The sequence below is a fragment of the Aphanomyces astaci genome (assembly GCF_000520075.1).
Source record: "Aphanomyces astaci strain APO3 unplaced genomic scaffold supercont1.43, whole genome shotgun sequence".
Taxonomy (NCBI): Eukaryota; Oomycota; class Saprolegniomycetes; order Saprolegniales; family Verrucalvaceae; genus Aphanomyces; species Aphanomyces astaci.
In genome coordinates, this window is record NW_009798306.1 from 207,409 (window position 1) to 231,626 (window position 24,218).

General features: G+C 50.6%; 9 protein-coding genes and 1 non-coding gene across 12 annotated transcripts in view; 4 read left to right on the forward strand and 6 right to left on the reverse strand.

The window, feature by feature from the left end:
- Positions 1–1,110, reverse strand: part of H257_12822 (hypothetical protein) — a gene marked incomplete at both ends in the record, with an annotated part of 3,311 nt that extends 2,201 nt beyond the window's left edge. The window contains one exon of the mRNA XM_009840159.1: positions 10–1,110. Coding sequence (XP_009838461.1) covers positions 10–1,110 — 1,101 coding nt within the window. The remainder of the gene's footprint in view (positions 1–9) is intronic.
- A 2,538-nt stretch (positions 1,111–3,648) lies between these two features.
- H257_12823 (hypothetical protein) lies at positions 3,649–5,177 on the reverse strand. The gene has a single exon (XM_009840160.1). The coding sequence runs from the start codon at positions 5,042–5,044 to the stop codon at positions 3,818–3,820; it is 1,227 nt and encodes a 408-aa protein (XP_009838462.1). The 5' UTR covers positions 5,045–5,177; the 3' UTR covers positions 3,649–3,817.
- Positions 5,178–5,450: 273 nt separating this feature from the next.
- On the forward strand, positions 5,451–6,209 carry H257_12824 (hypothetical protein; the record flags this gene model as incomplete). The annotated part of the gene is made up of 2 exons (XM_009840161.1): positions 5,451–5,789; positions 5,874–6,209. 2 exons carry the CDS (start codon positions 5,451–5,453, stop codon positions 6,207–6,209), a joined length of 675 nt encoding a protein of 224 aa, XP_009838463.1.
- Positions 6,210–9,503: 3,294 nt separating this feature from the next.
- Positions 9,504–9,576, reverse strand: H257_12825. Its single transcript has one exon. It is a non-coding gene; the product is annotated as a tRNA-Lys (tRNA).
- A 77-nt stretch (positions 9,577–9,653) lies between these two features.
- H257_12826 (hypothetical protein) lies at positions 9,654–10,860 on the forward strand (the record flags this gene model as incomplete). Its single annotated transcript, XM_009840162.1, has 3 exons — positions 9,654–9,914; positions 9,957–10,159; positions 10,228–10,860. The coding sequence occupies 3 exons, from the start codon at positions 9,654–9,656 to the stop codon at positions 10,730–10,732; spliced, it is 969 nt and encodes a 322-aa protein (XP_009838464.1). The 3' UTR covers positions 10,733–10,860.
- Positions 10,861–11,084: 224 nt separating this feature from the next.
- On the forward strand, positions 11,085–16,091 carry H257_12827. Of its 2 annotated transcripts, XM_009840163.1 has the most exons (13): positions 11,085–11,202; positions 11,288–11,629; positions 11,680–11,971; positions 12,021–12,070; positions 12,113–12,295; positions 12,703–12,951; positions 13,000–13,230; positions 13,940–14,254; positions 14,328–14,698; positions 14,749–14,880; positions 15,293–15,347; positions 15,433–15,666; positions 15,736–16,091. In XM_009840163.1, the coding sequence occupies exons 1-13, from the start codon at positions 11,122–11,124 to the stop codon at positions 15,859–15,861; spliced, it is 2,661 nt and encodes an 886-aa protein (XP_009838465.1). In that variant the 5' UTR covers positions 11,085–11,121; the 3' UTR covers positions 15,862–16,091. The 2 variants fall into 2 exon arrangements, with proteins under 2 accessions (XP_009838465.1, XP_009838466.1); XM_009840164.1 differs by lacking the exon at positions 15,736–16,091 and having other exon boundaries at positions 14,328–14,880; positions 15,433–15,697.
- A 303-nt stretch (positions 16,092–16,394) lies between these two features.
- On the reverse strand, positions 16,395–18,861 carry H257_12828 (hypothetical protein). The gene is made up of 2 exons (XM_009840165.1): positions 18,504–18,861; positions 16,395–18,450 (listed from the first exon to the last, which is right to left on the reverse strand). The coding sequence occupies exons 1-2, from the start codon at positions 18,838–18,840 to the stop codon at positions 16,595–16,597; spliced, it is 2,193 nt and encodes a 730-aa protein (XP_009838467.1). The 5' UTR covers positions 18,841–18,861; the 3' UTR covers positions 16,395–16,594.
- A 271-nt stretch (positions 18,862–19,132) lies between these two features.
- H257_12829 (hypothetical protein) lies at positions 19,133–19,934 on the reverse strand (the record flags this gene model as incomplete). The annotated part of the gene is made up of 1 exon (XM_009840166.1): positions 19,133–19,934. One exon carries the CDS (start codon positions 19,932–19,934, stop codon positions 19,164–19,166), a length of 771 nt encoding a protein of 256 aa, XP_009838468.1. The 3' UTR covers positions 19,133–19,163.
- Positions 19,935–20,321: 387 nt separating this feature from the next.
- On the forward strand, positions 20,322–23,800 carry H257_12830. Of its 2 annotated transcripts, XM_009840167.1 has the most exons (12): positions 20,362–20,619; positions 20,674–20,894; positions 20,959–21,048; positions 21,291–21,444; positions 21,499–21,614; positions 21,666–21,750; positions 22,057–22,158; positions 22,207–22,281; positions 22,764–23,079; positions 23,139–23,275; positions 23,363–23,451; positions 23,508–23,800. In XM_009840167.1, exons 1-12 carry the CDS (start codon positions 20,362–20,364, stop codon positions 23,755–23,757), a joined length of 1,893 nt encoding a protein of 630 aa, XP_009838469.1. In that variant the 3' UTR covers positions 23,758–23,800. The 2 variants fall into 2 exon arrangements, with proteins under 2 accessions (XP_009838470.1, XP_009838469.1); XM_009840168.1 differs by having other exon boundaries at positions 20,322–20,619; positions 22,764–23,275.
- Positions 23,057–24,156, reverse strand: H257_12831 (hypothetical protein). The gene is made up of 2 exons (XM_009840169.1): positions 23,921–24,156; positions 23,057–23,848 (listed from the first exon to the last, which is right to left on the reverse strand). Exons 1-2 carry the CDS (start codon positions 24,128–24,130, stop codon positions 23,777–23,779), a joined length of 282 nt encoding a protein of 93 aa, XP_009838471.1. The 5' UTR covers positions 24,131–24,156; the 3' UTR covers positions 23,057–23,776.
- Between the last annotated feature and the right edge of the window lie 62 nt (positions 24,157–24,218).

Sequence of the window (24,218 nt, forward strand, 5' to 3'; positions counted from 1 at the left end):
GGTGGTGACAGGTGCCTTGGTGGTAGTCACAGGTGCCTTGGTGGTGGTGCAAGGCGCCTTGGAAGTAGTCACAGGAGCCTTGGTGGTTGTGCATGGCGCCTTGGTGGTTGTGGCAGGCGCTTTAGTGGTTGTGCAAGGCGCCTTGGTGGTTGTGACAGGCGCTTTAGTGGTGGTGCAAGGCGCCTTGGTGGTTGTGAGAGGCGCCTTGGTGGTGGTGTAAGGAATTGCTGTGGTAGTCACAGGCGCCTTGGTAGTAGTCACAGGCGCCTTGGTGGTGGTGCAAGGCGCCTTGGTGGTGGTGTAAGGAATTGCTGTGGTGGTGACAGGAGCCTTGGTGGTCGTCACAGGCGCCTTGGTGGTGGTGACAGGCGCCTTGGTGGTGGTGACAGGTGCCTTGGTGGTAGTCACAGGTGCCTTGGTGGTGGTGCAAGGCGCCTTGGAAGTAGTCACAGGAGCCTTGGTGGTTGTGCATGGCGCCTTGGTGGTTGTGGCAGGCGCTTTAGTGGTTGTGCAAGGCGCCTTGGTGGTTGTGACAGGCGCTTTAGTGGTGGTGCAAGGCGCCTTGGTGGTTGTGAGAGGCGCCTTGGTGGTGGTGTAAGGAATTGCTGTGGTAGTCACAGGCGCCTTGGTAGTAGTCACAGGCGCCTTGGTGGTGGTGCAAGGCGCCTTGGTGGTGGTGTAAGGAATTGCTGTGGTGGTGACAGGAGCCTTGGTGGTCGTCACAGGCGCCTTGGTGGTGGTGACAGGCGCCTTGGTGGTGGTGACAGGTGCCTTGGTGGTAGTCACAGGTGCCTTGGTGGTGGTGCAAGGCGCCTTGGAAGTAGTCACAGGAGCCTTGGTGGTTGTGCATGGCGCCTTGGTGGTTGTGGCAGGCGCTTTAGTGGTTGTGCAAGGCGCCTTGGTGGTTGTGACAGGCGCTTTAGTGGTGGTGCAAGGCGCCTTGGTGGTTGTGAGAGGCGCCTTGGTGGTCGTTACAGGCGCCTTGGTGGTAGTACACGGAGCTGCAGTGGTAGTGCACGGAGCTGCAGTGGTCGTGTAAGACGGCTGTGCAACGCCAGTGGCTTCGATCACGGAGGCGGCGATAAGTGCAACGATGAGTGCGAGCTTCATGCTTGTATCTGTAAAGATAGGGACTTTCGGAAACGAAGAACGTTTGGGAATGACTTGAGTATCAACACGTCCTCCTCAATCAAACCAGAGATCCAGTCCAAAGTGGACATTTGAGCGCTGACGGTTGTTTGCCCAAAGGGTGACAGTATTTCATTCCAATTTCATACAATTCTCAAGTGTTTATTGAATTTTGTGATTTGCGACATGTTGCTAGAGGTGCGGTACAACGTACCTACGTTAAATAGGTTTAACCTCATCAAACAAAATTTGTATGGCCAAGCGACCCAGCGCAAAGCAGATTCTTTCCGCATTGTACATGCTACGACGGTATGCTACGTCGGCCCCAATAATGGAGAAATATGAGATCACCGGGGCCAATGTTTTGGCAAACAGACAATGCTTACGTTCAAGGGAAGGGAGCTGGTTCAATATGCAATGTCAACATCAAATGAAAAAACGTACTAGGTAATATAAAAAAAACAACGCAGTTCGGCTCGCTTTTACGTGACCGTCTCCATCTGCCCTCACCTTGGAATGAGGTACTGTAGAGGTTGGGTCGTCGCTGGAACTGCGATCATGTGACACAGTTGCACTGAAACGTTCACATTGCACCACCAAATACAGTATTATGAGGGTCTATGTGGCATACACGTCTAGTCCTTCATTATGACTTCCAAGTAAATGGTCAACAGCCTTGATATATACTACGTACTCGACACTTGGCCTAGCCACGAAAATACTCGCAGCATCGAAAAATGTGCTGGTACATGATACCTTTTCTCGTCCGCAAAATCGTGACAGTGCAATTCAAATCGATACTTGGACTTTCATGTAAGTATTGTAGATTACGCTGTGTGGATAAACAACGGAACAACGATGCCTTGAATTCAGTAAGTAATCACAGCTTTTAAAACCGAAACGCGGATTCAAAGCACTACCGTGAAAATATGATGAGATCTCCTCGATCACCATTGCACACCAACCACACAATGGAGTCGCGGGTCTAATTTTGGTGTTGTGGACGTTAGTTTCTTCAATGAAACGTACAATCAGCAAAAAAAGAGCTAATCGAAGTTGCTCACAATACTATACTGTACATTAAACAAACAATCAACGATGCTGATTGGACATAAAAGCTGACGCCGTCGTTGTGTGACGACGGCGTAACGATGCAGAAAGTTAGAGTTAGTAATGCAAGTTATCATAGAGTCACTGATTTTACCGTAAGTGCGAGACCAAGGTCTTAGAGACGAAGGCCCTGGACTGTAGCTAAAGTCACTGCAGAGTTGACCGCAGGAGCACCGTTCCAAGGAAATGGAATGCGTAGACTTGGTAGATTATAGTTCCACAACGACCACACGACCCCATCAAATGATGGTGGAAATCTCTGCATCGCTAATCCTTGTAACAAATAAGCATATAGGTACGTAGTACACGCACGGTTGCACTCAGAACCAAGGAACTCGCATTCGGATGGAACGAATGCGAGTTCCTTACGCAGGACCGGTAGCCTGACTGTAACCGTGTACGAATAATCTCAAGGCATACTACTGCGTAGTACTACCGTATTCATAGTGCAGTGTGCTGTTTGCTATGAATAATTCCCTGAGAGAAGCAGTTCCATTGTTGCTTACGTACGGGTAATGATTCCCCATGGAAAGAACCAGTACAGTAACCTTGTAACCTCGGAACCCCCGGACCCGTTGTGTTGCTATTTCCGGGGTCAATCGCATCTCCAGTGATGAGCTCCATCGCGGGTCCCTATCCCAACTCTATATCTCAAAAAACTTCGGTTGTACCGTTACTTTATGTTACAGTACGGATAATTTGGGCTTATCCGGGCGATTTTGTCCCCAAATTATGGGGATGTCCCCAAAATGTTCAGTTATTGGGATGTCCGAGCGAAATGGGGACAAAAACACCCGGATACATCTCCAAATTATCCGTAACTTCGATGATACCACTATTGTAACAGGTTTTGGGGATAGGGACATCGATATAGGGACCCCCGTTGGAGATAAGACCATTGAAATGCACTTTACCCCTAACGTTAGCTGGAATGTGATGTTTTGGTTTTCACTAACTTTGACTATGGCATAAAAAGAACAAGTGAAAGCATTGCGTAAGCTTCAGTGGGACTGCTGCAATATCAGGGAATTACTCGATCTATGACGACGCATCATGTTTCAAACAATCTGGTGGTACGGAAATTGAGATTTATCTCTAGAATCCCTACTCGAATAATCTCACCATTGTACCCACCGTCTTAACCTCCCTCATATTCACTCCGTTCGCTGCTTGGTTGAAATTGCAATGCCTTCCACCAAAACCACCACCTAACTTTTCAATCGTCGATCCCAGCAACTGCGGCAGCAGCAGCTTACACCACTGATACGTCTGTCGAGGGCATACATGTACGTACTGTACAGTGAGATCTCAGCCTTACGTGCGGATACTACATATATAACCGTGTTGAGCCAGGTCATGGGAAGGCTTTCCTATGCAAAATGCCCTTCTCAACAACACAAGTCTGAAATGTCCAACTGAACCCCTAACGTTATCCAACATTTGTACTAACAGTAAGCCCGGTGTACTTGTCATACTTTGAAGTACATTGTACAGTGTAACTGTTGCCATACTTTTGTACTACGTAGTACTGTAGTAGGACACTACTGAGCATACTATACCATTGATCTACACACACATTCTACGCCGACTTGGCGTCTAGCGTGGCTGCTTGCACGTCGATTTTGTTCTGAGATTGGTTGGCGATATAGCCCAAGCCGTAGTTGGCCTGGAACGTCGGCAGCCAGTGGGTACGGAACCACGCATGGGCGTCCAGCCATCCCGTCGAGAACGGCACGATGGGCTCAAAGTTGAGGTCCTTGGTGGCGGCATCGATCTTGAACCACCGGTGCATCATAAGCACGCGGACTGTGAACTTGTTGAGCTTGAGCTTGCGTCCCACGAGCCACCCGACCGCCTCGCTCACGTACGCGGCGGGCCAGAGCAGCCACGACGGCAGCATGGCCTTCTCCCACAGCGACGGGAACCCCATCGCGACCACCGCCTCATCCACCGTCTTCCAGAAGTACGAATACCCTTCTGGAAACGTGTGGGTGTGGCCATCCGTGGCCACGTAAAACTTGCCGAGCGCGGGGCTGCCAGGGTACAAGGCGCGCTCGCCGATGATGAGCGCGTGCGCGTAGTTGTCGACGTGGGTAAAGCACACTTTGTTGTAGCCGTAGCCAGTGTGTTTGGATGAGAACACGCGAAGGGATCCGTTGCCGGCGGCTTCGAGGATGTTGGGGGTGAAGAGGTTGTCTCGTGGGCCGTACACCTGGTGCGGCGCGATGGACACGGTCAGAAGCGTCGGCGAGTTCGCGGCTGTGATCGCCATCTCAGCCATGGCTTTGGTTTCTGCGTACTCTTGCATGTACGAGGTCATGGGAATGGAAGGCAACTCGGCCTCGGTCAACCCGTCGATGTCCGACCCGTCAAAGCGTGTGGACGGAGACGAGGACATGACAAGCTTGGATACGTTGTGGAACTTGCATGCGTCGATCACGTTGAGCGTGCCGTGGTAGTTGACGCGCAGGTACAGTTCGCGTGGATGGAACGGACCCACGGCGGCCGCGAGGTGGAACACGCAGTCGGCGCCCTGGACGGCGGCAAACACGGCGTCCTTATCAGCGATATCGCCGACGACGTACTTGATCGCGGGGTGGTCCCAGTGCCCGTCGGCAGTCTTGGGGACTATGTCGAACGACACGACCTTCTCCGCGCCGCGCTCGACGAGCATCTCCACGACGCGCTGTCCGACAAAACCCGTGCCGCCTGTGACGACGCACACCTTCGGGACGGGTGGAAACGAGCCTGTCTCAGCCACTTGGCGTTGCAGCGGCGACAGGAAGGGCGAAGGACCGACGACCATGAGGACGGACGACGTGGGAAACTGCAGATGAGCGTGGTGGAGCTACAGTACCGGTAGCTGGCTCGATGTGTAAACAACACGATTATTGCTGTTTCGTGTGACAAGCCAACGTGTTTTGGCAATAATCGGTCGATATTTCATCAATTTCTTCATTAGTACTACTAATAATAATACTAACTCAAGGATGTGAACTTGCTGGGTCATTCAAAAATGAATTCGACAATAGTATTAATATATACTTAATAATACTAACGTTAGGACCAAATGCAACGATGGTGGACGATGCCACGTCATGAGGGCTGTCGCTGGCTTACTTTCACCACTTCATCGACCTCCACGGCGGCGGAGATGTGTTCGAAGGCCTGTCCACCAGCGATGTCTGCCTTCATTGTGTCGTGGTATACGCATGGGCGTCCAAGCGGACCACGTCCAAAGGTCCAGCGATGGATACGAGAAACCTGCCGAGTATCCACTCGGCATCAGCCATGCGTGCGTGGTCGTACAAGTTTGTGGATGTCTTCGACGCCATGGACAACTTGCGCGACGAACAGCAGCTCGGTCACGACAACACACATCGTTTTGGTTTTGCATGCTTGCCAACTACCAGCACACGATTGGCAATCCGTCCGAGACGGTGCCGCGCTGGCTAGCGGACTCGCAAGGCGGTGGCGGACACGGGCAGGATAGTGATGAAGGTGCTGGTTCCGTGGCGGGACTCAGTGACCCTCAAGCGCACGTGGTGCATGTACGAAGTGTACTTGTCGATAAATTGTGTTGAACGCTCGCTTTGAAGTGGCCATGCTTCAACCCCAAAAAGCCACGTTTATAGACGCCAAGTGACCAGCAAACACTCGATAGACGCGACCGCGCCCACGTTTTCGACCTCATCGAGAAGCAAGTCGGGTTTGCCGACCTGGACAGCATTGGGGTCTATGACACGATGCAGTCAGATTTCCATGGCGATGCAACCTCCCAAGTGGTTTCCCTGGTTGTGCTCCTAGGCCAGCGCAAAGATCACGCTCGGATCGTTGAATCAAGCCAAAGTGCTGCTGGACAGAGCAGCCGGCACCTCCCGCCGACGCTGTCGGAAGGCCACGGTCACCTAGACCAAGTGCGCACACTCAAGCGCTTACCTCACGAGACTAACATGGAAGCCTCTGTTTGACGACGATCTCTCTATGGTATGGCAGCTTAACACAGCCAACCACCCCACCACCCTGGACGGGATGAAGATCTTTGGTCAGTGCTTTGTCATAGATGTGGTACTGCCGCAGCCACATCTATGACAAAGGACATGTCCTTGTTGCGTGAATGTTGGGGTGCAAAGCTCGTGGCTCCTCGACCAGTGCTTAAATGAAGTCGAAGAAATCCCTGTACATTCATGTGGTTTTTGCATATACTCTGATGCCGCTCATGAACTCGGCTTCCTCCGCGACGGCGGCAGGTCTCACAGTCCCGGTACAGTTAACGTTACCGGTACAGTAAGTAGCACACTACTCAACACAATTCCTACGAGTAACTCTCCATGTTATCTTTCTCCCTTGTCTGCATACTGGTACATGTACTGCATTTCTTGAGGGTGCGGGAAATGACCAAAACAGCGAACCTCAAATGAAGTGGTAGCATACCAAGCACCTCGATCGCACTAGCACTTATAGCTACTAGCTCGTATAGCCATACTAGGGGCTGAGGGCTTTCGAGGAGACGCGACATTCAGGAACGGCTTGTCTACGAGCGGGGTAATGAATGTAGTAGATATTGCACAACTTAGTTGCAGGCTATCGTTCAAAGCTAGAAATATGGCGATTGCAACATTGTAGCATGAGTAGTGGCATGGGTTTGCTATTCATGGTCGTAACCACGAAGTCCATTGAGCAGTAACTGCGCTGCAGCAAGAAACCCAACGTACCCACTGAATTCATGCGGGCGTGCATGATGCTGCCAACACGTCCGATGATAAGAACATTACATGACATTGAACTTCATTCAACTCTACTGTACATTCCATCAGCCAGCCGAAGAATGAGTAAAATTGGGCCAGTAGAGGCTGAGGTAGAGCAAGCAGGTCATCTCTGTAGCGATATCCGACGCCTGTCGTGTAGCACGCGCATGTGGAGACAAGCCCATGTCTGCGTGAACAGGGCTGGTCCCACCTCTGAGGGAATGACCAGCCGAAGAATGAGCGAAATTGGACCAGTATAGGCCGAGATAAAGCAGGCCATGTGTGTAGTGGTAGCGCGACGTGATGTCTACACCCGTACTTGTCTTGGGCCGTGGTTACATGGAGATAATGTTAGTAATTAGACGACTTTGTGTTTGACGAGGATGCTGTCGACGCCTGAAATCGGCAGGTAGGTAGGCGATGGCGTCGGTCGCAAGGAATTCCAAGCAGTCGTCGGTCCATGTTGTCGGACCGTCGTCACAGGGAAATGTGCTTCCAAGTGTACGACTTCCGAACAACCAAACGAGTGGTTGTCTGCGATGCTGAGTTGCAACAAGCCAATATGGGCTAGCGATTTGTCCGTGGAAGTCTCAGAACATCGGAGGGCCATTTCCAAAGTCGCCAATAACGTTATTGCGTGGTGACGGCGACAACATGCATCCACATATGCGGTGCCACGTACTAGTACATAGTACTTCATGTTGTCCTTGTTATTTTGGACGAACAGCCGGCGCATCCAACGAATATCTGCATGGGTTGGCCCGGCGACGCCTTCGTAAAGTGCCACTGGCGTGTCACCCGTGGTTTTTGTGCGACACTGCGCCAACGTTTGCACCTTCACTTCGTCCAGTTGAAGGGTAAAATCAAGTACGTCGGCTCCCGCCAGAGTAAGCATACTGTACCCCGCTCGTCAACATCCGATTTTCATCTGTTTGCCAAGTCGTTGAGACTCTACAGGGACCACGCTGGGACTGCAGGGAGGAGCCTTCGAGCGTGTCGGCTAGACGGACGGTATCGAGCCGACGTCGACAGCAACCGGCATGCGATAAAATCTCCAGGGAGTCCCTAAAGGTAGCCTGGTGGTAGCCGTCCCCCACGATCAAAGCCTTGTCGTGTCCTTCTATTTTCAGCTTGACACGAATTCCCTAGCGTGGCCATCTTGTATGCGACGCAGCGTGGATACTGCCCAGCCTGACATTGATGCTTCGAAAGCCCAGCACGACATTTGACGAGGAGGGATAGAAGTTGTCTCCCTCGTCGCATTTGAGACCCCGGGCGAGGAAAATGATGTACTCATGACGGACGGCCAAGTAACAGCAAAACCGCACGAGAGCGCCGACTTGCCGATGCCGGGGGGCCTTGAGGACCGTAGTGCTGGTTTGAATGGCTTTATCCGAAATAGTCGTGGTTCAACTTTAATTTGTTTGCAGACGAACAACGACGATGAAAAACCACCGAGGGCATCCGAAAGCAGTCGAGTGGACAAAACTGTGCCATCTCCAACATTGTTGAACACGGAGCCTGGGGGCATGATAAACGCTTCATCCACACAATCACAATCGCCATCCTTGGTTTCAAGGGACGTTCGACCGCAAGGTTTGCATTCTCAATAGATTCAATTTGAGCGCACAAGGGGACAAGGGGGGCTCAGTTTGTGTTCGCAACAAGTCTTTCAAATTCAAAGCAGCAGCTTCGAGGGCGGCTTGTACACCATGAGCGTCGACTTTATCGCTTCCAAGCTAGGGGGCTGCCTTGGGGTGTCGTCGTACCACGCCCACTTTGGAAACGAGTACCAGCGCCCACGCGGCCTTCGTGATCATATATTTGATCGCATCTGATTTTCTTGGGTAGGCGTACTTCATCCCATTGCGCAGGCGGCAAAACCACTAAAACGTGGATTTGTCCATACTTGTCATCGTGGGGGAAGTCGAAGGAGCAGCTTGTGTCCAATATTGAACAAGGGACCCATAGCATTCTTCCTGAGGAGTGATTTGACGACGTCGGTCATCTCGCGGCGTTGGCGTCGCAACTGACGTGCTGCAGCCACTTACCGTCCTGGGCCAAAAGAGTGCCAGGTCGTCCGCAAGTAGCGGTATCGTGTACTTGCTGGACGATCAACTCCAGCAGCCTTTCTCCCCGTTTGACTTCGTCGATCTCAACTGCAAAGCTGCTGCCGTCGTTCACAAAGAAGCAAGCACCATAGTGTCCCCATGTGGATTCGCATCTGTAATGTCACACACTCTGTAGCAGTTTACCGTGGTCGAGGCCACTACATACCCTGCCACTTCGTGTAAATGCTGATGGTACAGTAGTTTATATTCGGAAACATATCGCAAGGTCGCAGGCAGGAAAAACAGCAACAAATAAAGCAGCACATCAAGGGCGTACGTACTATTCACGTGTATTTCTTTGACCAATTCGCGCACCAGGGATGACTTGACTCGATCGCGTTTGTACGTTGGGGGCTGGAAATGGGGGGTGACGGTGGCTAAAAAGGTGAGAAAAATGTAAAAAGCACTCCCACTGCGGGGCTCGAACCCGCGACCACAGGATTAAAAGTCCTGCGCTCTACCAACTGAGCTAAACGGGAAGGATATTGTATACTCTATATAAGGGTTTAAATAACATATATATTACCAAACGTTTCTACTCGAACTCAATATAAATATGAGCAACGACGATCCGTACGCCGACCTGCCGAGCGCTATCGCTGCCCCCGCTCTCGCTACATCGTTCGTGGCGTCGCCCAAACGATCCCGTGAAGACGATGATGTTCCTTCCATCAAGAAGGTAGCAAGACGCGACATGCGTCACGTTGCGTTTCGTGACGACGTGGACGCCACGGTTGAAGAACCAGTCGACGAGGTCAAGCAGCCTCTCAAAGTCTTGGACATCCGTCAGACGATTGAGAAGCTCAAAGGATACATGGTACATGAGTCATTCTAGCTCTCTGAACTGACCCACTTGTAGCTTGTGGACAAGAAGTTTGGGAAAGCGTCGGCGCTGTTTAGCGCGCTTCTAGAAGAACAATGCACGTCGACCCCCCGACCGGACGAGCACACGATGTCGTTGCTCATGGAATGCGTTCAAACGATCATGAACAGCAAACCCGAACGCATCCATCACGCGAGCTTCCGCGCCGCCTATGCCGCGCTCGTCCGCGTCGTCGACAAGTCCGACCCGCATTGTTATTGTTTTCTCCATTCCTCCACTCCTTAACTACAATATGATGACCATGTAGACACCGAACATCCCTCCTACGCACATCCGATTTCGACAGCGACGTGATCGAGAACTGGGTATTGGACGCCGTCCTGCACAACGACTTGTTCACAGACGACACGTACGTGTTCGCCAAGGCCGCCAACCTCATCGCCGCGCACATCACGGGGCGGCGGGACGAAGCTGTGAGCATGGAGAACTTGGCGGATGTTGCGGCGTTAGATCGGGTGCTGCTGCCGTGTCTGCGTTCGTTGATGGCGCGACACGGCACCGCGTGGGCAAAGACGTCGGTGGAGATGGTGCTGGCGCTGTGTACGTATCGACGGCTGACGTTCCACGACGGCGATCGCAAAGAGGTGGACGAGTGGACGTCCACGATCCACCAGCGGAAAGTGGCGCCGTCCAGCCGGGGAAAGCACGCCGCCGCCGCCGCCGAAATGCGCAAGAACATCGTCGCGTACAACGACACTCAGACCGGCATCAAAGTCGGCAAGTCGAACCATCCGTTGTTTAACAAGGATTGAAACCATCGGTCTCTCAATGATGATGCACACATACTCACCCACCCACCGTCCTCGGAAGCGATACATTGGTCATGGATGGGCAGGATGCATCCAAGGGAAGCCTATGAGGGCTCCATGAGATCGCATGGATGATGGGATCGTGGAGGGGGTGCGCTCTCCCTCCTTCACCGATGATCACACACGTCGTCCACATCTCAGCTCCATCTACCACCATTCGTACTGCGAGGTCTCGTTGCATGCCGACAACGGTCGTCGCGCCGAGAAGTCACACACATCTTTTGATATGATAATGACGATAAAATAAATGGAGATCCAATATATTGGATGAATGTATGCATTTTAAAAAGTCGCCGTTTGAGAACAACATTTGTTGTGAAGATCGGAAGCGGATGTTCAATCGGTTGGCGGCATGGCTCGTGCCTTCCGCAGCACCTGACGACGAGCATGCGAAGAAGCGCTTCGACATACTGGTACATGAGAGTCACATGCGTCTGGGTGTTCCATGTGGACATTGCAGCATTATCATTATCGCCATCCTGCTGGTGCGTTCTGTAGGCGCAACTGAAGAAAGCTGTCATGGAGGTGTGCAACTGGTATGAAGAGAAGAACAAGCTCGAGTTCCAAGGCAAGCGTCCGCTGGAGGAGGAAGACATTGGCATGCACGACCTCTTGTGGTCCATCCAGGGCTGTCTACAGCATGGCCTCCGCGAAGACCTTACGGCGTCACCGTCGGCGTGGCTGCTCTTGCACTTTATCAAAACCACGTTGACCGAGCCCTCGAACCCCATCGGTCAAGCCATCGACGAAGCGTCCAAGGAATCTTCGACGGATGCGGGACGTATTCGGTACTGGATTCGCCACGCGCTCAACCAGTCGCTCGTCGAGCCCACGCTCGCTGTAGGAACACGCGTCTCTGTTCATGATGGGATGCCAAAACTTGTTTGTAGCTGGCACTCCTGGCATCCAACGAGCAGTTCCTGCGGGCCACGTACGACGACAACGCTCTCTTGCGATGCCAGGAAGGCACGACGATCATGACGCAACTGCTGTCGTACCTCAAGGAACTGGCGTTCAATGTGCACGTGTCGGACCGCGAGTTTTCCCGACGCCGGACCAGCCTCCCAACCTTGTCGGGGGGCCTCCTGCCGCCTCCAACTTCTGCTTCTCCTCTTCCCGAGTCCCGCGTCGACGTCGTGTTTGAACACATCGATTCGTTCGTGAACGACGTCGCAGCCCAAGGTGTGTTTCTGAGTCTGAGTCTGACTCTGATCGATCTTGTACGAACCAGCTGACGAGTTTCTGACCACCCGTGCCCGCTCGCTGTCGGACCGGGAAAAGGTTCGTATGCCGTGAGACTAGCTCCTCCTAACGGTGTCACAGGGCATCAAGCCATGGCAGCACGCGTTCAACGTGGAGCTGTCGTTCCTGGTCAAGAACCCGTATCACACACGCTATGCGTTCATTCATTCGCATTTGGCCGTGCCCAACTTCCTCGTCGAGTGCCTGGCGTTCTTGAAGATGCACGCGGCGACCCCGCGACTGTTTCGAACGACCGTGTCGCAGGTATCACGATATCTTACTACTAGTACTACTAGACCCCAAACACGGCCTACTACTGTCCTGTTTGAGAGTAATGGTGGTCTCGTTTTGGACTGGTGTTACTACTACTAGTAGTAGTACTACTACTACTACTATTACTAGTACTACTACTAGTAGTACGTCGTGACGTGTTGGGTACTATAATAGTTGAAAGCAAACGATATATTATATGGACTGGAATTATGTATTGGCCCGAGTAGGGTTAACTGTTATATATAATTGGGTTAACTGTTACTTCAAGTTGAACCATTCTAAAGTGTAGATTGCACTTGAACAATCATTCATTCTAAACTGTAGATATTGAACCATGAAATAAAAAGTGCTGATTGCACTTGAACCATTAACTGTTAACAATGAGATGCCACGTGTAGGTGTACGTGGCCCCCGTGAAGGACTACATTGAATCGCATGGCAAGATGCCGCCGTCGGGTGTGGATCCACATGTGGCGTCGGCGGTCCTCCTCGACTTCCTCCGTCATCTTCCCGAGCCCTTGGTCACTTCCGACAAGTTCGACGCTTTCGTTGCGTCTAGTCGCATGGCCAACGAAGCGGATGGCGTGCGCAACCTCACATGTCTCGTGGCCGACTTGCCCGTCGAGTACAAGGTTACGATGGAAGTGGTAAATATATATATATATATATATATATATATAAATCTATTGGAGTAGGTGTTTGGGGCGTTGGCAGAGGTGCTGAACCATGCTGAAGAGAATGGACTGACTATCGTGGGTCTGTCCATCGCCCTCGCACCGGCCATCGTACGCAAGCGAGACATGACCAAGATGCAGACGCAGGACGTCCGCATGGCGGCGATCGGCGCGCACGTGGTGGAACTGCTGCTTCTGCACCACACGTCCATCTTTCAAGAAGTGCGCGACCAAATTGCCAACGCCCACGAGGTCTGTGCTAAAAAGCCATGTATATATCACTCTCCACGATGATTTTCATATATATATATATATAGTTCACTCTACGAGGATATAAACATATATATGTTCCACCCTACGAATATATAAATATATATATGTTGACGCTACTAGTATAAACATATCCCATTATCCGTCATAGATGTATGTCGAAGTTTATTATATGTCCACCCATATGTATTGTCGATTTGATACAAATTTGGGGAGGGGGTGCAATCGAATCGCGCCAACCAAACTGATGCACAATCGATCTGATTGGTTCAATTTCATTGAGAAGGTTTTGATTGGCTAATAATTTTGAGCTCATCAGAGGTAGCCAATCAAATCGATTTAAATTCCAACGAGAAACCACGCCACAACACGTATTTCACTCGAAAGCACAATATATTTGTTGGTTTTATGCACGGACGGTGTCTGTCCGTCGGTGTGTACATTATATAAATATATATACTACGTCGTATAATACTTTATAACTTCTACATATATTCCGTGTCTGTGTGTGATTTCCGCAATGATAGTATGATAGTTACGATATTTTATACTACATTCGATTCCACGCGTCGTGGTATCGAAATATATAATATCTATCGGTCGGTGTGTTTGTTTTCCGCAATTATTCTATTCGGATACATATGATATATATATTCGATGTGGGGGGTATGTGATGGTTGATATAATGTAGGAGTTTCAACGCAAACAAGAGTTTCTCCAGACGTTTCCGGCCATGCTCAAGCAACCCGTAATGACGGATGACGCGGCGGCGCTGGGGCTGGTGCTGGCCGCGTACCAGCGCCAAGTGGACCACGTGGACCAGCAACTCCAGTCGAGTGCCAGCAACGATCACTCGACCCACGTCGTGTTTGTGGACGATGACGTGGCACTGTGGCAGAGCTTTGGCTTTCGCGAGTCGTCGATTGCAGCGAATTTCACGGCCGGGGGCCAGCTATTGCTCCAATGCGTGGCGTATTTCATCCGCACCGATGCCACGGCATGCCAGGTACACGCTAAAAATCGCTAAAAGTCGCTAAAAAGTCGCTAAAATGACTCGTGTACACGGTTTATATGGGTAGCTGTTGGCCGACCGCGTGCACGAGTACAACATGGGCGAAGCATTGGCGGCGCTGGCGCTGGTGCTGCTGAACGTGCTCAAGCTGGCGCCGACCCCCGACCAACCAGTGCTGGATTTTACCCTGCTGTCGATGGAGCCATTCTGGGACGTGTTTGGCGACCCGGTGTTCTTTACCAAGTTGTTCGCGTTGGCTGTGCGCGTGTTCGATTACAACTGGAGCATGAGCGGGCGCCCCGAGTTTGGGCGCATATTGGAGGAAACCGAGGCGCAGATGACGTGGCTGCTCCAGCGGTCGCCCAGCTCTGTGGAGGAGTTGGTGGACGACTGGCTTTTGTATCGCAAACAGCAGACACAGGCAACCGTCGACCAAACGTACATATCCAAATATATACATGTATTTATCATATTGTTTAAATATATAGTCCCAACGATGCTGTGAATATGGCGACCAAATTGATTGGCAAGTCGGGGATCTTGACCGATGCATTTGTCGCCGAGTTGGACTCGGTGCTGCCGATCACGTGTCAGTTGTGTCAGTGGAAGCTCCTGTTTAGGTATATATATATATTTGTATATATATGTATGTATATTATTAAATATAGCTGAATACATATCAATATTCGATGTATATATATATTATATCTGAATATATTTATATATATATTATATCTGAATATACATACATATATATACATATATATCATATCTGAATGTACATATATATACATATGTATTATATCTGAATATACATACATATATATTATATCTGAATATATATACATATGTATTATATCTGAATATACATACATATATATTATATCTGAATATATATATATATATATTATATCTGAATATATATATATATATTATATCTGAATATATATATATATATATATTATATCTAAAATGTCGGATGAACGAGAATACTAATTGTAAAGACCTCTTTCCATAATTAATATTTCGTAGCAACGAAGTGCATGGAAGCTCTCTCACGTCGTTGCTAACGTTGTGCAAAGGCCAGGTACGATTCGAGTGTTATATATTAATATTATTCGTTTTATCCGAATTTGGTGGATATTAATAAAATATTATTTGTGTTCTCTTAGAGCCCGACGTTGCTTTTGCTCAAGGAAGACCACGGCACTGTGTTTGGCGGGTTTGCGTCGGACATGTGGCAGTTGTCGGGCAACTACCACGGCAACGGGTCGAGCTTTCTGTTTCGGTTTACACCTCTGGGGAAACTGGATGCATTTACGTGGAGCCGCAAGAACAATTACTTTCAACTGTGCTCGGACGAGTCACTGGTTATGGGCGGCGGCAACGCGTTTGGCTTGTACTTGGTACAAACTATTGCCAACTATATATATATATATATATTTGTGGTTAAATATATATTTGTGTGGTCGTAGGATGCGGATTTGGTGCACGGGACGACGGGCAAGTGCGACACATTTGGGTCCAACCCGCTCGTGCCGGGCGAAACCTTCTCGTGTACGCACGTCGAAGTGTGGGGCTTTACGCTGGACGGGTGCTAATAGTATTAAACACAACTTTGCATATAGTAACTACATATATTGGCGTGAATTCTGGTCCAAAGAGGTGCGGGAGTATTAGGAAGTGTCACTTTACAGTATATATTCATATGATGGGCATCATCACCGTTGGCCAGTATAAAAAATCATTTAAAAAATACAAAAACGTAGTACTAAAAGTATCGATCGATGGATTTGGCAAATCCGCACAAAATGTCCAAATTTTGGCCGAAACGACAATATATATATATATATATGTACAAACTAGTACCAGTGATGGAAGTGAGTGTGGGTTTGTAAGACACATACACGTAGAAGTGGAGCATCGACACCAAGGTGACCAGTACAGGAGGTAGCGGTGGATGCGATGGCTATAGTTTGCTGCACCTTAAGCAGGGATAAAAGAGTTATTACTATTATATCATAATATTGGAGATTCGGTCCGAATTTCCGGACCCCGTACAATCGAATTTCGCCAACCGAACTCTCTCCCATTGGTCCATCTTAAACTCCTTGTCGCTGATTGGCTACAATCCCTATTCAATTTAAGTGGATGAAATGAGCTAATCAAATGTCTCGGGTCTATTTGTACGAACGATGGAAAATGGGCAACTTTGAAATCATCGCCAATATGATATTCCATGTCTACGACTAATAACAGTACAAATCCATCCCTCTCCACAATACAACAATGTACTGTACACCTAATAGGTGTACAGTACATTGTTGTATTGTTCTACTCGTCGTCGTCACGGTTCAAAATAGCCACGTTGTGGGCACCAAGTCGTTGGTCGTGGAGGCTGAGCGCTTGGTCGCCGTCATCCTTTTTATGGTCGAGCACTTTGGACGTAAGGAACGCTTGGCGTGCGAGTTGCTTGGCCACGTCTTCGGGCACGTCCGAGATGCCAAGGGACAAGAGGCCTCGGAACACCAGCACCACAGTTACAAACGCCACAAATAGCGCCAAGTCGACAAACTCGTGGTTGACATTTGTCCAGTTGAGGTACACACTCACGTCCGCCGCGTAGTTGCGCGTGTAAAAGATCACATAGGCATTCGTGATGATTGCGATCGTGACAAAGTGTTCGAGCACGGTGCTCCAGAGGCCAATGTGGGCGGCATGGCGGGGCCGCGGGCGGCGGCAGTCCTGCGTGAGGCGGTACCCGTCGATGCGAATCTCGAGCACATTGTTCACGAACGACAGCAACGGCGTGAGTGGGAACGACACGACAAAGAACGAAGAGTACCCAAACTGGAGCACCATTTCCAAAAAGTCGTCAAACGTGCCCTTCCACCCATAATGCGATTGAAAAAACTGCGTCTCCACCGAGCCCACGACCACGTCTGTGACGACGTGCTGGCGCCGCACAAACCACGCGTACAGCCGCGGGACAACCACTTCCTTGACGTTGCCAATGACGATTTGGGAGCCGTAGATGATGACGAGCGCGGCGCGGAGTTCGCCAAAGCAGTCGTTGTTGAGGCAGTGGCCTTCGATGGGGTTCTTGAGGCTCGCCACGTAGATCAAGGCTGCGTACGAGTTTACAAAGTGAAAGATGATGGCTTTTAGAATGTAGTTGGCTTCGTACGACGATTCCGTCGAGTGGTTCTCGTAGTCGTTCATTTTGAGGCTGAGGCCATCGTAGATCTTGTACATGACAAAGATCTGACCCAAGTTGACCACCGCCGCCACGTACGACCCGTACGGGTACGCATGCCCGTGGATCGTCACGACGAGCAGGTTCGGGTTCTGCGTCACGACGTAGTACCGCAGCAGGAAGATGAGCATCGTGAGGCCAATCACGACCGCCAACAGCGCGGCCAGCACGAGCCATGATACCACGCGCCGCTGGAGCCGGACCATCGGGTCGAAGAACTTGATGCTGGCCGACGTGACGGGGGACTTGGCAATGTGGCCGTGGAACTGGGGCCGCGGCTGCTCGTCCTCGACCACCGTCGCCGTGCCCCATGTGAGGGCGAGGCGCGCCGACTTGCGCTTCCACCCTTCGAGGAACAGCGTCGCCCACACGACCATGAACATGCCAAACGCGGGCACCGTGTACACCTGAACGACCTGGCCGACCTTGACCACGGTCGTCGCGTTGAGCTGGAGATGGCTCAGTGGGATGTCGGCGATGAGGTTGTTCTGGAACAACACCTCGGCCACAAACACGAGCAGTCCCACGACGCCCGCGGCACCCAACCACGTCGTGTAGTACCCCAAGTACGCAAAGTACATGGCGACTTTCGACCCAAAGTAGTTTTTGATGTGCGTAATCGGCTGCCGCCACGGCCAGTACGTCCACGCGACCCACCGCGCTTGGAGGTCAGCCAATTCGTCCACCTCGTGCAATGGAAAGCAGTCGTGCAACGCACCGTCAGCTTTGAGCTTGTCGATGTTCACATGCGCCACGTTCACGATGATGCTGTCGATCAACATCATTCGCTGCGTCGACGAAAAGTGACCGCCCAGCGTCGTGCGCTGGTACAAGTCTTGCACGTCGTCCGCTAGATCGTACTTCATGTGGATGTTCTCATACGGGTGGAACACGTCCCCTTGGAGCGTCTTCTCGTCGCCGATTTCGAATGGCTCTAAAAATTGGGCATTTTGTTAGCGACGAGTGATACATTCGTAGACGACGTACCGATGCCATGCGCGGGAAGACCACGCTTTGCTACGGCCCTAAGTTTCTCGGGGTCCATGAGCATGGGCAAGTTGATACGAGCTGCTTCCGCACGAAGTGCTTTCAGGTTGGCCCGAAGCTTGCAAATGATCAACGACGGCTTGCCGTCCGTTTGCGACGACGAGAAGAAGAGCTTCACTTCCAGCGCCGCCTGTCGCAGCTGGACAACAATGTCCCGCACGCGCCCTTCATCCTTATTCGGGAAGACCATCGCATACATCCATCGGTCTCCCCCATCCAGGTCCATGTGGACACTTGACGAGCTCGTCGATCCTTTCATGAACGCAGACCCTTGCATGTGCGCCTTCGTGGGCAAATTTCGGAATGATATGGTATCATCATGGCCTTTCTACTCCGTTTCTATTTCTTTTATTTATTAATTTACCGTGTAAATTAATGTGAAGATCCAAACATTTGCTCTATGAACATGTCATTATAACCTTCTAAATCCGATAACCTTCTATAATACGAAGAACATTCGTTTGAACTTTTTGGAATAAATTCGGAGGTGGCATGTTTGTTGTCAGAAATTAGAATATCCGGATAAGTTTGAGATATTCCGGAGAATCCAACATCAACAACAACGTATAACGTTAGCCAAAAACTAGCATCATCGCAGGTTTAAAGCTGTGCCGACTGGATTCCGTCGACACCAGACACTACAATACCATCCACGGCGGTAACGTCTGTGTGAACCACATCATCTACCACCGGGTCAAATCGCTGGAAGAGGCCGAGTAAATGGCGGTTCTCGTCCTTGTCCATGAGGCTTTGGATGATTGGCTTGGCTGCGTCGTACTCTTTGGACTGTTGAAACTTGGTCGTGAACGAATCCAGTAGGATGTGCGCCGTGCCGCGGACGTCGTCGTTGTGGACATCATGGAACAACACGACTTGGAAATGTTCGTTTTCCACAGACAGCATTTGCAACTTGTGCGGATGCAGGCTCTGACTGGTTGCTGCATAAGGTGGGGAATGCACAATGGGCGACGACTGCGGGGATACAGAATGGAACGAGCTCATAGAAGGCGGACTTGACGTGTTGATCGACAACGCAGCCGCGGCGGGAGTGGTGCCGTAGTTCGAACCAGAGTTCGACGTTCGAGACTGAAGCAAGTTCTGTCGCAGTGACGTGGAGTATCGCCGTGCTGCCGCCGACGTCGCAGCTTTGCTGGAGGCGGCTGATCCAGCCAAGGGCATGGACAGCGTCTGCCCAAAGTGAACTGTCTGCACTGGTCCACCATCAATTTCTCGGGCGAATTGGGCGAAGCTGTGCACGAGGGCTCGCAATCCTTCGACTCTTGCGCCTTCGTTCCAATGCCATTGCTTGCTGTACAGACACACCGACGTGGACACATCCAAGATCTGCAGATACCAAATCTTGGGCGGCATGCTGAATAATCACAATCAAACCGCAGAACCGGATAAGAAATCCGGATCGAAGTAATATTATTCACACTAAAAATAATTTCATTAATGCGAGCTGATGCCAATGGACAAGTACTGTAGTAAAAGGTTTAAAAACCTACTACTGTTTACAACAGTAACGTTAATTAACGTAATACTAATCAGGCAATAAATACTGAGCGCTCATCTGACCAATCATAAATAAGTTGATTTAATATTGAACCAATCAGGGAGTTTTAATCCCTTTTCCATAATTCGAGGATTTTCAAATTGCAGCAGGTCCTCGTAGTTGTCGCCGTTCCCTCCCATATGGTAGGTGGTACGCGACGCTCGTGTCATGATTGGCTAGTCGATTCGATTTGAAATTCGACAGCCAAGGCATTGCCGCCACCAGCCGACTCGCGACGAACTAATGGGACCTCGACTTCGCGGAAACTCGTCAGCAGCATCCGTCGCGACGCCGTCAGGTGCGCAGCAGCCGCCACGCACCCTGGCTAAGCGCGTGTTCAAAGCGCTGAGGAAACAGGTGCCTTGTGTTGCGTCGGACTTTGTCCTGCCATTCCGCCACCAAGCGCCGCTGGCCACATACTTCCACGACTTGGCCAATGCCACCGCCGGTATCTCCGATTACACGTTGGACTTTACGCCCGACGAGTTCACTGCGGCTGAGGTAGCTCGTATTCGTTGGTGTTGAGGCTAACAATCTTGCCAACACGACACGTAGGCCGTGGAACTGACGTGGGTGCCACCAAAGTACGCGAAAACTTCCAAGAACGTGTACATTGTCAAGAAAGCGCCCATGGCCCAAGCATCTGCGAGCAGTCGATGCACGTGCTACGGCCAAGACCACCAGCGAGGCAGCTCGTCGCGACCGACAGCGTCAACGTCATCCGTTGCAGTGAAACATAAAGACGTGTCGTATTGCACTGACACATGCCACAACAAGTACGACACCATATACGCATGCATACAGTATACGAATAGACCCAGTCGTCTTATGACGACCCAGGCTGGTCTTGATCGAATGTGGCAAGGACACGTGCTCGGCACCTGACCCAACCAAGTGCCGCAACCGCCCGTTCCAACACAAAGCCACCAAGTACGACCGTGACCTGAGACATTCACGTGATAGATACTGTCTTTATTTTACCCAAAATTTGGCCGATTTTTGTGTTAATTCTTTGCCAAATCTATCGATCGATTCTTTGTCCTGAATTTTGTATGTAAAAAGGTGTCCTGTGGTGATGGGTATCACACTAATTCAAGTCATACACTAATTCGACGTTGATGATGGGGTGTGTTGATTGGCTAAATCCTTCTGCCGATGATTCTTCTGTCCAGGTCCACACGGGTCGAGTACATGGGACCCAAGGGCTTTGGGCTCGTGGCGGATACATCCATCGAAGCCGGCGACTTTGTAGTGGAATACGTCGGCGAAGTCATCGACGAGGCCATGGCCGCTGACCGCCGCGCCGCGAATATCGCGTCGGGACAAGTAACTCTGAAACCCTCTGAAAATGGATACAAGTCTCATATACAACACCACTAGACCCACACGTACATGCTCGAGATGGAAAAAGATATTTTGATCGACGCCCAGTACAAGGGCAACGTGAGTCGCTTTATCAACCACAGCTGCGCGCCCAACTGCAGCGCTCAAAAATGGTAGTACCCGTCACCCTATTCTAGTAGTCATGTGATGAATATGGAATGCAGGACGTGCGAAGGCGACATCCTCCGCATCGGCATTGTCGCCCTCGCGCCCATTGCTCGCGGCGAAGAAATCACATTCGATTACCAGGTAAGTAGTAGTACTAGTAGTAGTAGGATTGTGCGTGCAGCCAATATATATATGGACTTTTGATTGTGCTGATCTCGTGGTACCAACTCGATCGATGGATGGTTTCTGGTGACATTTACGTAGTTGTGGAATGGTTGAAGCGAGAATTTGATTGGCTACTTGATTCGTGGTCTGTGTTTTGATTGGTCGATCGATTGTCTGCCGATTTGGATCATCCAATGTCGAATCGATTTTGACAATATATTATAATAATACCTATCGTAATCTGCTCAGTGAAATAATATGTACCCATGGTGGAGTGTCTAGTTTACCCACGTGGGGGCGCAAAGCGTCGCGTGTCATTGTGGGGCTGCCACGTGTAAAGGCCAAATGGGTTTCAAGAAGAGAGACTCGGTCAAGGCCGACGATGTACGTGGTTCTAATGATGATGATGGTCTAATTCCATGGATGAGTTAGAAACCTGGCGACGGGGACCAGCCGTGGCCGCGACCGATCAAAGTGTCGTCGCTCGCGTTGTTCAAAAGCGCTCATGTACGACATTGCTTGCTTGCTTTATACTGTCCACGTTGAATGGAGTGTCCAATTTGAATGGTGATGGGTGACAGATGTTGTAGTATACTTATATTGTCTTTCTTTTACCCAAAATTTGGCCGACTTTTGTGCTGATTCGCCAAATTTATATTGTGGATTCGATACGAATCGTCGAATCGAATCTTGCCGCCGAATCGACGCTATTGGCTAATCCAATTTTGAGTGAATTTGATTGGCTCTTGCAGAAAGGACAAGTATATTCAACCAATCAGAGAGACTCCAGCGTGGTTCAATTTTGATTCGACAAACCACGCGAATTTTGGAAGTTTATAACGAATTCACAATATCGATCGATCAGATCATGATGGTTGTTTCCTGCAATCTGATTGGCTAAATCTTTCTGCCGATGATTCTTCTGTCGATTTAGTATTTGGTTGTGTCGATTCATTCATTCTAGCTTGGAATAACACAACCATATCTAGTTGAACCGAGACTGGATCGACGAGTTTGGGTATGCCAGGAAGCGCCTCTTCCTCAGCCATGCCGTGCCAGATGACGTCGACATCGACACGTACTTCCTCTCGACCCGCCCCACTAAGCGCCAGACCACACCGTCCAACTGGTACCACCGCGTCCTCACGCACCCGCCAGTGCCTTGCACGTCGTTCCTCGCTGGCGGTTTGCTCGATTACTCGACGTTGTTGCTCCGTGAATCGGTCACGACCAAGACCATGCCATGCTCCAAGCCACGACCGCGCCGCAAGTCGCTGCTCGAGTCGCGGTACCAGCTGATTAAAGGTACTCGCTAGTTTCGACAATACGAGCATGTACGTGTTTGATGATGATGGTTGGTGTAGACGTGCACGAGTTTGCCGAAGGGCGATCGGTGTGGAACCGCCGCCTTCGTGTTACCCAGAACCAGTTGGACGTCGGTCGGATCTACCGATTCGTCGAAAACATTGAAAACGGCGTGCACCACCAACATGGCGAAACGGTAGGTATTCGTCAAATTTTTGCGTTTTTTTTGCGTTTTTTTTTAAAGAAGAATGTTGGTGCAACGAGACTAAGAATGTTGGTGTAGAACGACTTGAACGAAGATGCGTGCCATCGGTGCGGCACGGCCGGCGAATTGATATGCTGCGACGGATGTCCTGCCGCGTTTCATTTGTCGTACGTGTGACAATACCGGATGCACTTTGTCCATGGTGAGGATGATGGTGACGTAGATGTGCGGGTCTCCACCGCTTGCCGCCCCCTACCGTGGACTGGTATTGTCAGACTTGCAAACGGTCGAAAAGCGTCGTGAGTGCATCCCAACGAACGGCGCAGGCGAACGCGATCTTCCAAGTGGGTCCTGCCCCCGAGACGAAGCGATGGCTCAAACGCAAGGTCGGTCGACCCAAGAAGCTCGTGGTGCCCTCGAGGGAACCTGTCAACACGTCCACGGCCTCCCCAGACAGAGTAGACATGGCATAGAGAAAAGGGATGTATAGATTTAAATGTCGTCGACTTTCACTGGACCTTCGCACTTGTCGGCTAAGAAAGCCTCGCTGCTCGCTTTGGCATTCTACACATCGACAGTGCGTCGTCAAAATGACAAGTATTTCATGGATTGTATCGTCGTGGTAGCGTAGTGTACCTTGATCGCTGTCGCTAACAACGCGTGGTCTCCAGTCTGTTTGGGCTCCGGCAGCGCCCCACCGTCTTCCTTGCCTCCATATGCATGAGGAACCGTCTCGCTCTCGGATGCGTTGTACATGTCCTCAGGTACCTCGGGGTGCACGGAGAACGCATGCACTTCTTCGCCGCGGAAGCGGATGGACATGGACACGCCAACTTTCGCCGCCATGTTTAGTGGACGCGCGATGTTTTTTCAGTGCACCAAAGACAATTGGATGCCGGATAATATATCCGGATACGTATTTTTAAAAACTTTT

Coding starts and splice junctions, on each gene's coding strand:
- H257_12823 (XM_009840160.1), bottom strand. CDS start 5,044: ATGGTCGTCGGTCCTTCGCCCTTCCTGTCGCCGCTGCAACGCCAAGTG.
- H257_12830 (XM_009840167.1), top strand. CDS start 20,362: ATGGGACCTCGACTTCGCGGAAACTCGTCAGCAGCATCCGTCGCGACG. Junction 21,615..21,665: donor AACTGCAGCGCTCAAAAATG/GTAGTACCCGTC, acceptor TATGGAATGCAG/GACGTGCGAAGGCGACATCC. Junction 22,282..22,763: donor CGTTGTTCAAAAGCGCTCAT/GTACGACATTGC, acceptor AACCATATCTAG/TTGAACCGAGACTGGATCGA.
- H257_12828 (XM_009840165.1), bottom strand. CDS start 18,840: ATGCAAGGGTCTGCGTTCATGAAAGGATCGACGAGCTCGTCAAGTGTC. Junction 18,451..18,503: donor TCTTCCCGCGCATGGCATCG/GTACGTCGTCTA, acceptor CCCAATTTTTAG/AGCCATTCGAAATCGGCGAC.
- H257_12827 (XM_009840163.1), top strand. CDS start 11,122: ATGTTCAATCGGTTGGCGGCATGGCTCGTGCCTTCCGCAGCACCTGAC. Junction 11,203..11,287: donor AGAAGCGCTTCGACATACTG/GTACATGAGAGT, acceptor TGCGTTCTGTAG/GCGCAACTGAAGAAAGCTGT. Junction 15,667..15,735: donor ACGCGTTTGGCTTGTACTTG/GTACAAACTATT, acceptor GTGTGGTCGTAG/GATGCGGATTTGGTGCACGG.
- H257_12831 (XM_009840169.1), bottom strand. CDS start 24,130: ATGGCGGCGAAAGTTGGCGTGTCCATGTCCATCCGCTTCCGCGGCGAA. Junction 23,849..23,920: donor TGTTAGCGACAGCGATCAAG/GTACACTACGCT, acceptor GTCGATGTGTAG/AATGCCAAAGCGAGCAGCGA.